General features: G+C 37.5%; 1 protein-coding gene across 1 annotated transcript in view; it reads right to left on the bottom strand.

Moving 5' to 3' along the window:
• The window catches only part of HEPH (hephaestin), an 82,702-nt gene that overhangs the window by 51,562 nt on the left and 16,714 nt on the right, over positions 1 to 14,426 (bottom strand). Inside the window, exons 8-10 of the mRNA XM_043570332.1 lie at positions 12,455 to 12,586; positions 8,478 to 8,689; positions 1,458 to 1,608 (exon numbers count right to left, since the gene is read on the bottom strand). Coding sequence (XP_043426267.1) covers positions 1,458 to 1,608; positions 8,478 to 8,689; positions 12,455 to 12,586 — 495 coding nt within the window. The remainder of the gene's footprint in view (positions 1 to 1,457; positions 1,609 to 8,477; positions 8,690 to 12,454; positions 12,587 to 14,426) is intronic.

Below are 14,426 nucleotides of genomic sequence, written 5' to 3'. Positions count from 1 at the left end.
CTTATCACAGAGTCCAATGATTTACTTACAAATGTATCTCCCACACTAGATTGACCTGGAAGCAAGCACATTTTTCTATATTTGTGTGACTGCCCAAGCACCTGGCATATTGTCTGGTACTACTCACGTGCTTCATAAAGTCAAACTGAAATGAACTTGGTTCACAGGACTTGTTTACTTTTTCCAGCTGATATAACTGGTTATGAGAACCAAAGAGACAGTCAAAAGACAACACAGTCATTCATGACTCCCTCCCTTTCTTCACACTCCTTTTGAAAATATAGGGAGGTCTGCTTAAATCTGACCCCCTTTTAATGTCCTCACATCCACTGGAATCACCTTTAATGAGTAATCCTACTTGGCAATTCTTCAAAATGCTGATGAGAATGTTGCTAATCTCCTGATTCTGCTTCCATTGCCTGTAATGTATAATCGCAAACCTATTTAGCTTCCAAAACCAGCTCCAGCACTCCCTTCTCCCAGGAATCCCTCAATTGGATTGTTCCTCATTAACGTTCTCCTATGAACTCCATGTCATTTGAGAGCTGTTTCACATAATTTAGCACTTCATTATAATTGATCTTGTATTGTTCTATAATTATTTCATGTGTGTTATTAGTCTTATTTCATTGCAAAATGTTGGGAGCTCTTTGCAAACTGGGACCATGTCTTCACATTTACTCACTCACCCACTTACATACCTACCCATTAATTTGGTAGTTCACTTGTTCATTAAACATTTACTGTGTATTAGAAAATGTAGACTATACAGAGAGCAGCAAACAATACCCACCTTTCAGGAAAGTACACTCTAGCAGAAGTCAAAAGCCATGTAACAAATTACTATATAGAACATGCTATTAAAATAGTCTGATCAAATTGAATAGTGGTTCAGAAGAGGGTGTCATTATCCTGGGATTGGGTGCTAAAAATGGTTACATGGATTAAGTCGCTTTTGAGTAAGACCTTAGGGAATGGAAAGAATTTCCACAAGCTAAAGGAAAAAGTACAAGGAAAGGCGCTTCAACTGGAGGGCAAAGCATTGTAAAAGCATGAAGTCAGAAAAGTACAAGGTATGTCTATATAGAGAAAAATAGTCCTGTTTGGCAGGAATATGGAGTTGGGGAGTAAGGATAGTGGTCAATAACAGAAAGAGGTAAGACTGGATGGGTATCATCCCAGCTTACTCTCTTCACTCTCTGGTGGATGCCTTGTTTGCAATTCTTATTTCATAGCACCTTTTTCCAATGCCCCCCATACTTTGTAACACAAGATAGAGCCCAAGAAGGCACAAAATATAAGATCTGTTGTCTTAGATTGAATTATTCAATCTAGCTCATATTTTGGGTAGAGCTGACCATGGGATCAGTGCTTTCACAGATGGGACATGATTACGTTTAGGTTAGGTTTTTACTTGTAACCTCTCAATTGTAGCTCAGGGGAAAAACTCTCCATACCATGCATCCGATTGGAGTCTTGGAAGCCTTTGACATCCTCTGAGAGCAGTCGGGAATCCAACATAGCAGTTGCTTGATTGGCATTGCTGTACCAGCTCTTGTTCTCATCCAACACAGTAAAAAGGAGAAAAAATTCCTTATCCACCCCTTTCTGTAGGTCCATGGTAGAGAACATAGGAAAAAAATGACAATGGTTTCAACATTTGTGAGTTGTGCAGCTCTAGACCTAAGAAACCCCGATTTTTCCTATTTATTTTTTGAGATACAGAGTGATGCCCATTCCTCCTGCTTAGGGTTGTAGTTGTTGCTACACAGTTTTTCATTTGGAAATTTCAATTTTCTAAATGTTTGTTTATTTTTGAAAGAGAAAGAGACAGAATGAAAGAGGGGAAGGGGCAGAGAGAGAGGGAGACACAGAATCTGAAACAGAGTCCAGGCTCCAAGTTGTCATCACAGAGCCAGACGCAGGGCTAAAACCCACAAACGGTGAGATCATGACATGAGTTGAAGTTGGATGCTCAACCAACTGAGCCACCCAGGCGCCCCTCCTCTGGTAATTTCAAACTGAAGGTGGGTGAAAGAGGTCAAAATAAAATAAAGTGACGAGACTGGAGGGGAGGAATATATGAAAGTGGACATGAAGAAGCACAAGATGGGGATTATGGAGAAATAAAGAGTGATAGAAGAGAGCATAGAGTCACCCGGGGAAAGGTGGCTTGGAGATCAAGAGAAGACTCTGAAGAAAATAAGAGAAAAGGGTATATAATTATTATTAATGTACTATTATCATTATTATGATGATGATGATCATTATCACCATCATCACTATTATTATTACTTCTAACATTTACTGAGTGCTTATTATATATCAGATACTGTGATAAAGAAACTTCACATGGATTATTTTAATTAATCCTTGCAAAAACCCAAGATACTGACTTTATTGTTAACCTTTACTACAGATATAGAAGCTGAGGCAATGGGAGGTTAAGTAACTTGCCCAAGGTTATACAGCTAGAAATGGTGAGATGGAAATAAAAGAACACAAACAAATATTAAAATACATTTAGGAATTAGGATCACACTGGATAGTGACACGCAGAAGCATGAAATTGCACACTTTCTTACATCATACACAACAATAAATTCAAAATGGTTACAAGACCTGAATGTGAGACAGGAAACCATCAAAATCCTACAGGAGAACACAGACAGCAACCTTTTTAACCTCAGCCACAACTTCTTACTAGACATGTCTCCAAAGGCAAGAGAAGTAAAAATGGACTATTGGGACCTAATCAAGATAAAACAAACAAACAAACAAAAAACAAAAAACAAAAAACAAAAAACAAACAAAAAAAACCCTGCACAGTGAAGGAAACAAAACAAGAAAGGCAACACATGTAATGGGAGAAGATATTTGCAAATGATATCAGAAAAAGAGTTAGTATCCAAAATCTATAAAGAACTTACAAAACTCAACACCCTAAACACAAATAACACAGTTAAGAAATGGGCAGAAGACATGAATGGACACGTTTCCAAAGAAGACATCCAGATGCCTAACAGACACATGAAAAGATGCTCAACATTACTCTTCATCAGGGACACACAAATCAAAATCACAAAGAGATACCATCTCACACCTGTCAGAGTGGCTAAAATTAACAACTCAGGAAATAGCAGATGTTGGTGAAGATGCAGAGAAAGGGGAACACTTTTGGACTGTTGATGGGAATGCAAACTGGTGCAGCCACTCTGGAAAACGGTATGAAGGTTCCTCAAAAAATTAAAAATAGAACTACGCTATGACCCAGCCATTGCACTACTAGATATTTATCCAAAGGATACAAAAATGCAAATTTGAAGAGGCATATGCACCCTAAAGTTTATATGCTATCAACAATAGCCATTTATGGAAATAGCCCAAATGTCCATCAACTGATATAAATGGATAAACAGGCCAGAAAGAATTGGCACGAGATTTTCAGGGTGCTAGACAGAAAAAATATGCAGCCAAGAATCCTCTATCCAGCAAGTCTGTCATTTAGAATAGAAGGAGAGATAAAGGTCTTCCCAAACAAACAAAAACTGAAGGAATTTGTCACCACTAAACCAGCCCTACAAGAGATCCTAAGGGGGACCCTGTGAGACAAAGTCCCAGAGACATCACTACAAGCATAAAACATACAGACATCACAATGACTCTAAACCTGTATCTTTCTATAATAACACTGAATGTAAATGGATTAAATGTGCCAACCAAAAGACATACGGTATCAGAATGGATAAAAAAACAAGACCCATCTATTTGCTGTCTACAAGAGACTCATTTTAGACCTGAGGACACCTTTAGATTGAGAGTGAGGGGATGGAAAACTATTTATCATGCGACTGGAAGCCAAAAGAAAGCTGGAGTAGCCATACTTATATCAGACAAACGAGACTTTAAATTAAAGGCTGTAACAAGAGATGAAGAAGGACATTATATAATAGTTACAGGGTCTATCCATCAGGAAGAGCTAACAATTATAAATGTCTATGCACCGAATACCGGAGCCCCCAAATATATAAAACAATTACTAATAAACACAAGTAACCTTATTGATAAGAATGTGGTAATTGCAGGGGAGTTTAATACACCACTTACAGAAATGGATAGATCATCTAGACACACGGTCAATAAAGAAACAAGGGCCCTGAATGACAAATTGGATCAGATGGACTTGACAGATATATTGAGAACTCTGCATCCCAAAGCAACAGAATATACTTTCTTCTCGAGTGCACATGGAACATTCTCCAAGATAGATCATATACTGGGTCACAAAACAGCCCTTCATAAGTTTACAAGAATTGAAATTATACCATGCTTACTTTCAGACCACAATGCTATGAAGCTTGAAATCAACCACAGAAAAAAGTCTGGAAAACCTCCAAAAGCATGGAGGTTAAAGAACACCCTACTAACGAATGAGTGGGTCAACCAGACAATTAGAGAAGAAATTAAAAAATATATGGAAACAAACGAAAATGAAAATACAACAATCCAAACGCTTTGGGACGCAGCAAGGCAGTCCTGAGAGGAAAATACATTGCAATCCAGGCCTATCTCAAGAAACAAGAAAAATCCCAAATACAAAATCTAACAGCACACCTAAAGGAACTAGAAGCAGAACAGCAAAGGCAGCCTAAGCCCAGCAGAAGAAGAGAAATAATAAAGATCAGAGCAGAAATAAACAATATAGAAACTAAAAAAACTGTAGAGCAGATCAACGAAACCAAGAGTTGGTTTTTTGAAAAAATAAACAAAATTGACAAACCTCTAGCCAGGCTTCTCAAAAAGAAAAGGGAGATGACCCAAATAGATAAAATCATGAATGAAAATGGAATTATTACAACCAATCCCTCAGAGATACAAACAATTATCAGGGAATACTATGAAAAATTATATGCCAACAAATTGGACAACCTGGAAGAAATGGACAAATTCCTGAACACCCACACGCTTCCAAAACTCAATCAGGAGGAAATAGAAAGCTTGAACAGACTCATAACCAGTGAAGAAATTGAATCGGTTATCAAAAATCTCCCAACAAATAAGAGTCCAGGACCAGATGGCTTCCCAGGGGAGTTCTACCAGACGTTTAAAGCAGAGATAATACCTATCCTTCTCAAGCTATTCCAAGAAATAGAAAGGGAAGGAAAACTTCCAGACTCATTCTATGAAGCCAGTATTACTTTGATTCCTAAACCAGACAGAGACCCAGTAAAAAAAAGAGAACTACAGGCCAATATCCCTGATGAATATGGATGCAAAAATTCTCAATAAGATACTAGCAAATCGAATTCAACAGCATATAAAAAGAATTATTCACCATGATCAAGTGGGATTCATTCCTGGGATGCAGGGCTGGTTCAACATTCGCAAATCAATCAACGTGATACATCACATTAACAAAAAAAAAGAGAAGAACCATATGATCCTGTCAATCGATGCAGAAAAGGCCTTCGACAAAATCCAGCACTCTTTCTTAATAAAAACCCTTGAGAAAGTCGGGATGGAAGGAACATACTTAAGGATCATAAAAGCCATTTATGAAAAGCCCACAACTAACATCATCCTCAACGGGGAAAAACTGAGAGCTTTTTCCCTGAGATCAGGAACACGACAAGGATGCCCACTCTCACCGCTGCTGTTTAACATAGTGCTGGAAGTTCTAGCATCAGCAATCAGACAACAAAAGGAAATCAAAGGCATCAAAATTGGCAAAGAGGAAGTCAAGCTTTCGCTTTTTGCAGATGACATGATATTATACATGGAAAATCCGATAGACTCCACCAAAAGTCTGCTAGAACTGATACATGAATTCAGCAAAGTTGCAGGATACAAAATCAATGTACAGAAATCAGTTGCATTATTATACACTAACAATGAAGCAACAGAAAGACAAATAAAGAAACTGATCCCATTCACAATGGCACCAAGAAGCATAAAATACCTAGGAATAAATCTAACCAAAGATGTAAAGGATCTGTATGCTGAAAACTATAGAAAGCTTATGAAGGAAATTGAAGAAGATTTAAAGAAATGGAAAGACATTCCCTGCTCATGGATTGGAAAAATAAATATTGTCAAAATGTCAATACTACCCAAAGCTATCTACACATTCAATGCAATCCCAATCAAAATTGCACCAGCATTCTTCTCGAAACTAGAACAAGCAATTCTAAAATTCATATGGAACCACAAAAGGCCCCGAATAGCCAAAGGAATTTTGAAGAAGAAGACCAAAGCAGGAGACATCACAATCCCAGACTTTAGCCTCTACTACAAAGCTGTCATCATCAAGACAGCATGGTATTGGCACCAAAACAGACACATAGACCAATGGAATAGAATAGAAACCCCAGAACTAGACCCACAAACGTATGGCCAACTCATCTTTGACAAAGCAGGAAAGAACATCCAATGGAAAAAAGACAGCCTCTTTAACAAATGGTGCTGGGAGAACTGGACAGCAACATGCAGAAGGCTGAAACTAGACCACTTTCTGACACCATTCACAAAAATAAACTCAAAATGGATAAAGGACCTAAATGTGAGACAGGAAACCATCAAAACCTTAGAGGAGAAAGCAGGAAAAGACCTCTCTGACCTCAGCCGTAGCAATCTCTTACTCGACACATCCCCAAAGGCAAGGGAATTAAAAGCAAAAGTGAATTACTGGGACCTTATGAAGATCAAAAGCTTATGCACAGCAAAGGAAACAACCAACAAAACTAAAAGGCAACCAACGGAATGGGAAAAGATATTCGCAAATGACATATCGGACAAAGGGCTAGTATCCAAAATCTATAAAGAGCTCACCAAACTCCACACCCGAAAAACAAATAACCCAGTGAAGAAATGGGCAGAAAACATGAATAGACACTTCTCTAAAGAAGACATCCGGATGGCCAACAGGCACATGAAAAGATGTTCAGCGTCGCTCCTTATCAGGGAAATACAAATCAAAACCACACTCAGGTATCACCTCACGCCAGTCAGAGTGGCCAAAATGAACAAATCAGGAGACTATAGATGCTGGAGAGGATGTGGAGAAACGGGAACCCTCTTGCACTGTTGGTGGGAATGCAAATTGGTGCAGCCGCTCTGGAAAGCAGTGTGGAGGTTCCTCAGAAAATTAAAAATAGACTTACCCTATGACCCAGCAATAGCACTGCTAGGAATTTATCCAAGGGATACAGGAGTACTGATGCATAGGGCCACTTGTACCCCAATGTTCATAGCAGCACTCTCAACAATAGCCAAATGATGGAAAGAGCCTAAATGCCCAGCAACTGATGAATGGATAAAGAAATTGTGGTTTATATACACAATGGAATATTACGTGGCAATGAGAAAAAATGAAATATGGCCTTTTGTAGCCACGTGGATGGAACTGGAGAGTGTGATGCTAAGTGAAATAAGCCATACAGAGAAAGACAGATACCGTATGTTTTCACTCTTATGTGGATCCTGAGAAACTGAACAGGAACCCATGGGGGAGGGGAGGAATAAAAAAAAAAAGAGGTTAGAATGGGAGAGAGCCAAAGCATAAGAGACTGTTAAAAACTGAGAACAAACTGAGGGTTGATGGGGCATGGGAGGGAGGAGAGGGTGGGTGATGGGTATTGAGGAGGGCACCTTTTGGGATGAGCACTGGGTGTTGTATGGAAACCAATTTGACAATAAATTTCATAAAAAAAAATAAATAAAATATATGCATAAGAATAAAAAAAAAGAAGATGTGGTTTATATAAACAATGGAATATTACTTGGCAATGAAAAAGCATGAAATCTTGCCATTTGCAATAACGTGGATGGAATTAGAACGTAATACTAACTGAAATAAGTCAGTCAGAGAAAGATGAATATCATATGATTTCACTCATATGTTGAATTTGAGAAACATGACAGATGAACATAGGGGAAGGGAAGGAAAAATAAGACAAAAAAAGAGAGGGAGGCAAACCATAAGAGACTCTTAAATACAGAGAAAAAACTGCAGGTTGCTGGAGGGGAAGTGGGTGGGAGAATGGGTTAAGTGGGTGATGGGCATTAATAAAGGCACTTGGGATGAGCACTGGGTATCATATTTAGAGTTGAATCCCTGGGCTCTATTCCCAAATCCATGACAACAGCATGTGTTAATTAACTTTAATTTACATTTAAAAATTAGAAAAAAACTATTTAAAAAATTAAGATCAAGGTTTAGAGGAAGGAGAGGTTTAAAAAATGAGGAGGTGATGAGAGGATAAAGAATAGAAAGGAATAGAAACTAAGAAAGATATTTGTGAATGAAAGAATACCATGCAAAATAGCATGAGGTCACCAAGTATCCATTTCTGATTAAATAGCTTGGTTATTTTTTCCATTCCCTTATCTCTAGAACACATTCCATTTTTAACTCCTATTTAACAACATAGCCTTGTCTTCTTCCCAGCAGGCTTTCCATCCATAAACCTTGGCAATACCTGTTTACCATCTGCATTCAAGGCACCAGCCTTGCACACCAATAGGGGCCCCACCAGACCGGAATTCGTATCTCTTATGGGATCTGCAGCAGAGAAGTACATCCAGGTGAGACAGGCAGGATCCTGAGCAGCAGGGCCAGCGTGAGAGGGGACTGTCCAGCGATATGTTACTTTCTCAAAGGGCTTGGCCACCAAGCCAAGGTTGGATGAGCCTGCAGGGAAAAATATGACTAATTATCATATTTGCTACAGTGAGAATCAACAGCTCCAAAGAGTGTGGTTAATATTATAAACCACAAGGTATTTTTGAGCAGCAGCAATGTACAATATAGAATATTAAAAAGAATCCTTGGTAGGAGTGAAGAGACCAAAGTTAGTTTCTGGTTCTGTTAATGGTTGTTATGCAAACTGGGGAAATTTAAACTTTGCCAAGTTACAGTTTTCTAAACTCATAGGACTGAAGGATTAAAAGGGCCTTTAAAACTTATTTGGCCTCTTTGGTTAGGTTTATTCCTAGGTGTCTTTTGTTTTTTGGTGCAATTGTAAATGAGATCAATTCCTTGATTTCTTTCTGCTGTTTCATTATTGGTGTATAGAAATGCAACCAATTTATGTAGGTTGATTTTACATCCTGTGTCTTTGCTGAACTCACGTATCAGTTCTAGCAGTTTTTTTGTTGAGTCTTTCAAATTTTCCATGTAAGTGTCACGCCATCTATGAAGAATGAAAGTTTGATTTCTGTATGCTGAAAACCATAGAAAATTTATGAATAAAATTGAAGAAGACACAAACAAATGGAAAAACATTCCATCCTCATGGGTTGGAAGAATAAATATTGCTAAAATGTTGATACTACCCAAATCAATCTACACATTCAATACAATTGCTATCAAAATAACATTAGCATTATTTACAGAGCTAGAACAAACAGTCTTAAAATTTGTATGGAACCAGAAAAGATCCCAAATACCCAAAGTAATGTTGAAAAAGGAAACCACAACTGGAAGCATCACAATTCCAGACTTCAAGCTTCATTACAAGGCTGTATTAATTAAGACAGTATGGGACTGGCACAAAAGCAGACATGTAGATCAGTGGATCATAACAGAGAACCCAGAAATGGAATGACAAATCTATGGCTAACTAATCTTTGACAAAGCAGAAAAGAGTATCCAATGGAAAAAAGACAGAATCTTCAGGAAATAGTGTTGGGAAAACTGGACAGCGACATGCAAAAGAATGAACCTGGAACACTTTCCTACAGCATACACAAAAATAAATTCAAAATGGATGAAAGACCTAAATGTGAGACATTAAACCATCAAAGCCCTACAGAAGAAAACAGGCAGCAACTTCTTTGACCATGGCCACAGGAAATTCTTCCTAGACATGTCTCCAGAGACAAGAGAAATAAAATGAACTATTGGAACCTCATCAAGATAAAAGTCTTCTGCATAGCAAGGGAACAATAAACAAAACTAAAAAGCAACCAACAGAATGGGAAAAGATTTTGCAAATGATATATCAGAAAAAGGGTTAGCACCCAAAATCCATAAATAATTTATCAAACTCCATACTCAATAAACAAATAATCCAGTGAAGAAATGGACAGAAGACATGAATAGACACTTTTCCAAAGAAGACATCCAGATGCCTAACAGACACATGAAAAGATGCTCAATATCACTCATCATCAGGGACATACAAATTAAAGTCATAAAGAGATACCATTTCACACCTGTCAGAGCGGCTAAAATTAACAACTCAGGAAACAGCAGATGTTGGTGAGGATGCAAAGAAAGGGGAACTCTTTTGGACTGTTGGTAGGAATGCAAACTGGTGCAGCCACTCTGGAAAACGGTATGAAGGTTCCTCAAAAAATTAAAACTAGAACTACGCTATGACCCAGCCATTGCACTACTAGGTATTTATCCAAAGGATACAAAAATGCAAATTTGAAGAGGCATATGCACTTCAACGTTTATAGCAGCACTATCAACAATACAAAGTTACTGAAAGTGCCCAAATGTCCTTTGATAAATGGATAAAGAAAATGTTGCATGGGAGCACTTGATGGCCCAGTTGGTTAAGCATCCAACTTCAGCTCAGGTCATGATCTCGTGGTTTGTGAGTTTGAGCCCTATATTGGGATCTGTGCTAATAGCTCAGAGACTGGAGCCTGCTTTGGATTCTGTGTTTCCCTCTTTCTCTGCCCCTCCCTCACTCACACTCTATCTCTTTCTCAAATATAAACTTCAAAACAATATAAAAAAGTAGGCAGATGTGGCTATATATATATATATAGTCACTTATTTATCCATTCACCTATTGATAGGCACTTCGTCTTCTTCCATAGTTTGGCTATTGTAAATAATGCTGCTGTAAACATAAGGCTGTGTGTATCCCTCTAAATTAGTGTTTTGGGGAATTTTTAAAGTTTTTATTATTTAAAGTTTAGTTCACTAAAATACAGTGTAATATTAATTTCAGGTGTACCATATAGTGATTCACCACTTCCATACAACACTCAGTGCTCATCACAATAAGTGCACTCCTTTGTCCCCATCACCTATTTCACCCATCCCACATCCACCTTCCCTCCAGCAACCAATAATTTGGTCTTTTCCACTGTGGTCAGGAACAAGATAATGATGTTCACTCTTACCAATGTTATTTAACATTGTACTGGAAGTCCTAGCCACAACCAGACAACAAAAGAAATTAAAAAAAAATCAAAATCACCAAGGAAGAAGAAAAACTTTAAATATTTGCAGATGACATGATATTCAATGTAGTGTTTTTTGTATTTTGTGGGTGTATACCCAATATGAAATTAATGGATCATAGGGTAGTTCTAATTTTCACTTTTTGAAAAACCTCCATACTGTTTTCCATAGTGGCTGCACCAGTTTGCATTCCAACCAACAGTGTAAGAGGGTTCTTGTTTCTCCACAGTCTCATCAACACCTGTTGTTTCTTGTGTTTTTGATTTTTGTCATTCTGACAGGCATGAGGTGATATCTTATTGTAGTTTGATTTGCATTTCCCTAATGATGAGTTGTGTTGAGCATCTTTTCATGTGTCTGTTGGCCTTCTGGATGTCTTATTTGGAGAAATGTCTGTTCATATCTTCTGTTCATTTTTAATTGAATTATTTATTTTTTTGAGTGTTGAGTTGTATGAGTTCTTTATATATTTTGGATACTAACCTTAAAGGCCATATATGAAAAACCTACAGAGAACATAATACTCAATCGGTGAAAACTGACAGCTTTCCCCCTAAAGTCAGAAACAAGGAAAGTATGTCCACTCACTACTTTCATTCAACATAGTACTGGAAATTCTAGCCACAGCAATTAGACAACAAAAAGAAATAAAAAGCACCCAAATTGGTAATAAAGAAGTAAAACTTTCACTGTTTGCAGATGACATGATACTATCTAAAGAAAACCCTAAAGATTCCACAAAAAAGATACTGGCAATGGCAAATTAATTCAGTAAAGTCCAGGATACACAAATTAAATGTGCAGAAATATGTTGCATTTCTATACACTAATAATGATATAGCAGAAAAAAATTAAGAAATAATCCCATTTACAAGTGCACCAAAATAAGAACCTAGAAATCAACCTAACCAAAGAAGTGAAAGACCTGTACTCTGAAAACTATAAAACACTGATGAAAGAAACTGAAGACAAAACAAAGAAATTGAAAGACAGTCCATGCTCATGGATGGGAAAAACAAATATCATTGAAATGTCAATCATTTTGAAATATATATGTGAAATATATTTGAAAGAATATGTCTCTTTTTTAGCCCAGCTCTGCTTCACTGTAATATCATGCATGCATTCAACAATATCCATGCAAGGCAATTAATTCTGTCTCTTCCCTCATTTCCTCCCCTATTTATTTGTCCTCAAGAGCTACTTGATATTTACTGCAGCCCACATCAGTTGGAAACCCTGCTTGCTCACCATTATTGTACACTGTTCCTTCATAATCTTTCTCATAAAAGACTCCATGAGGCTGTATGCTGAATGGCTGGGAAGCACGGTTGTAAAAGATCACCTGGATGGTGTCACCCACCTCAGCCCGGATCACTGGTCCTGGAAGATGGAAAGGAGAGACAATGGGAATGAAAACAGAGATGACCAGGGAGGATGGAAACAAAATAAGGGGCACCTGGGTGGCGCAGTCGGTTAAGCGTCCGACTTCAGCCAGGTCACGATCTCGCGGTCCGTGAGTTCGAGCCCCGCGTCAGGCTCTGGGCTGATGGCTCAGAGCCTGGAGCCTGTTTCCGATTCTGTGTCTCCCTCTCTCTCTGCCCCTCCCCCGTTCATGCTCTGTCTCTCTCTGTCCCAAAAATAAATAAACGTTGACAAAATAAGAGGGAGGGAAAGAAAAAGGAAGTGAAAAAGATAAACCCTCCCTGTGTAATAATAAAAATAATCCCTTATAAGTGTGTTGCAATTGACAGCTATAAAAAACTTCTTTTTTAAATTCATTATCTCATTTGGATCTTCAAACATTATATTGGGGATATTTTTATTTTACAAATGTGGAAACTGCAGCTCAGAGAGGTTGAATTGATGTTCCCAAATTCAAATAACTGATTAGAAACAGATCATGACTTAAAGCCAAGTCTTTCACCCACCCCCACTGTCAGGTTCAATCCCATTTCCCTTACGTTTATTGCCCCAATTCCCATAGCTGCATTTCCTAGTAAGATACATCTAACTATCTGATCTTGCCTCAAGCCTAAACCAATTCTGAGCATATAAAATTATTATATCCTCTATCCAGGTCCTGAACTAGGTAGTTGGGCCATGATTCATGGAGCCGTTTTTGTTCCACTATTCACCACCTCTAACTTAGCTCAGTCATCTTTGAGATTAACCAGAAGTACCAAGACAATACCCTGAGCATTTGTGCAGGCTTAAACCCTAGTTCAGTGTTTCTGGTTTGTTTTCTACTCACTTTCCACACCTAATGCTGCACCTATGATCCAAGAATCAAATGAAAATGAAAACACAACATAGCAAAATGTGATGCCATGGAAAATGTGCTAAGGGAGACCTTTATAACTATAAATATTTACATTGAAAAAACATCTCAAATCAACAACTTATTTTACAAATTAAAGAATTAGGGAAAGAAAACAAACTAAATCCAAAAATAGAAGAAGGAAGAAACTGATAAAGACTAGATCAGAGATAAATGAGATATAGAAAAGAAAAACAATAAAGAAAATCAATGAAACCAAAAGTTGATTCTCTGAAAAGATCAACAAAATTGACTAACTGTCATAGATATGGATTAAGAGAAAATAGATAAGACTCAAATTACTAAAATAAGAAATAAAAGTGAAGACTTTATTACCAATTCTACAGAAATAAAAAATATTGTAAGATAGTACTATGAATGATTGTATACTGACAAATTGGGTAACCTAGATGAAATGGAAAAAGTCCTAGAACAGAAAACCTACCAAGACTAAAGCATAAAGAAATAGAAAGTCTGAATAGAATTGTAACTAGCAAGTGTATTTTCTTCTTTATTTTTATTCTTACTTTAACTTCAGTGTATTTAACATACAGTGTTATATTAGCTTCAGGTGTATAATATAATGATTCAACACTTCAATACAACATCTGGTGCTCGTCACAAGTGCCCTCCTTAATCCCCACCACCTATTTCACCCATCCCCCCCACGCACCTCCCCTCTGGTAACCAACAGTTTTTTCTTTATAGTTAAGAGTCTGTTTCTTGTTTTGCTTCTTTATTTCTTTCTCTCTCTCTCTTTGTTTTCCTTTGCTCATTTGTTTTGTTACTTAAATTACACATAGAAGTCAAATCATATGGTATTTATCTTTCTCTGACTGACATTTTTCATTTAGCATTATACTCTCTAGCACCATCCATGTTGGTGCAAATTGCAAGCTTTCA

The sequence above is a fragment of the Prionailurus bengalensis genome, chromosome X (assembly GCF_016509475.1).
Source record: "Prionailurus bengalensis isolate Pbe53 chromosome X, Fcat_Pben_1.1_paternal_pri, whole genome shotgun sequence".
Taxonomy (NCBI): Eukaryota; Metazoa; Chordata; class Mammalia; order Carnivora; family Felidae; genus Prionailurus; species Prionailurus bengalensis.
This window is presented reverse-complemented; position numbering and strand designations above follow the sequence as displayed.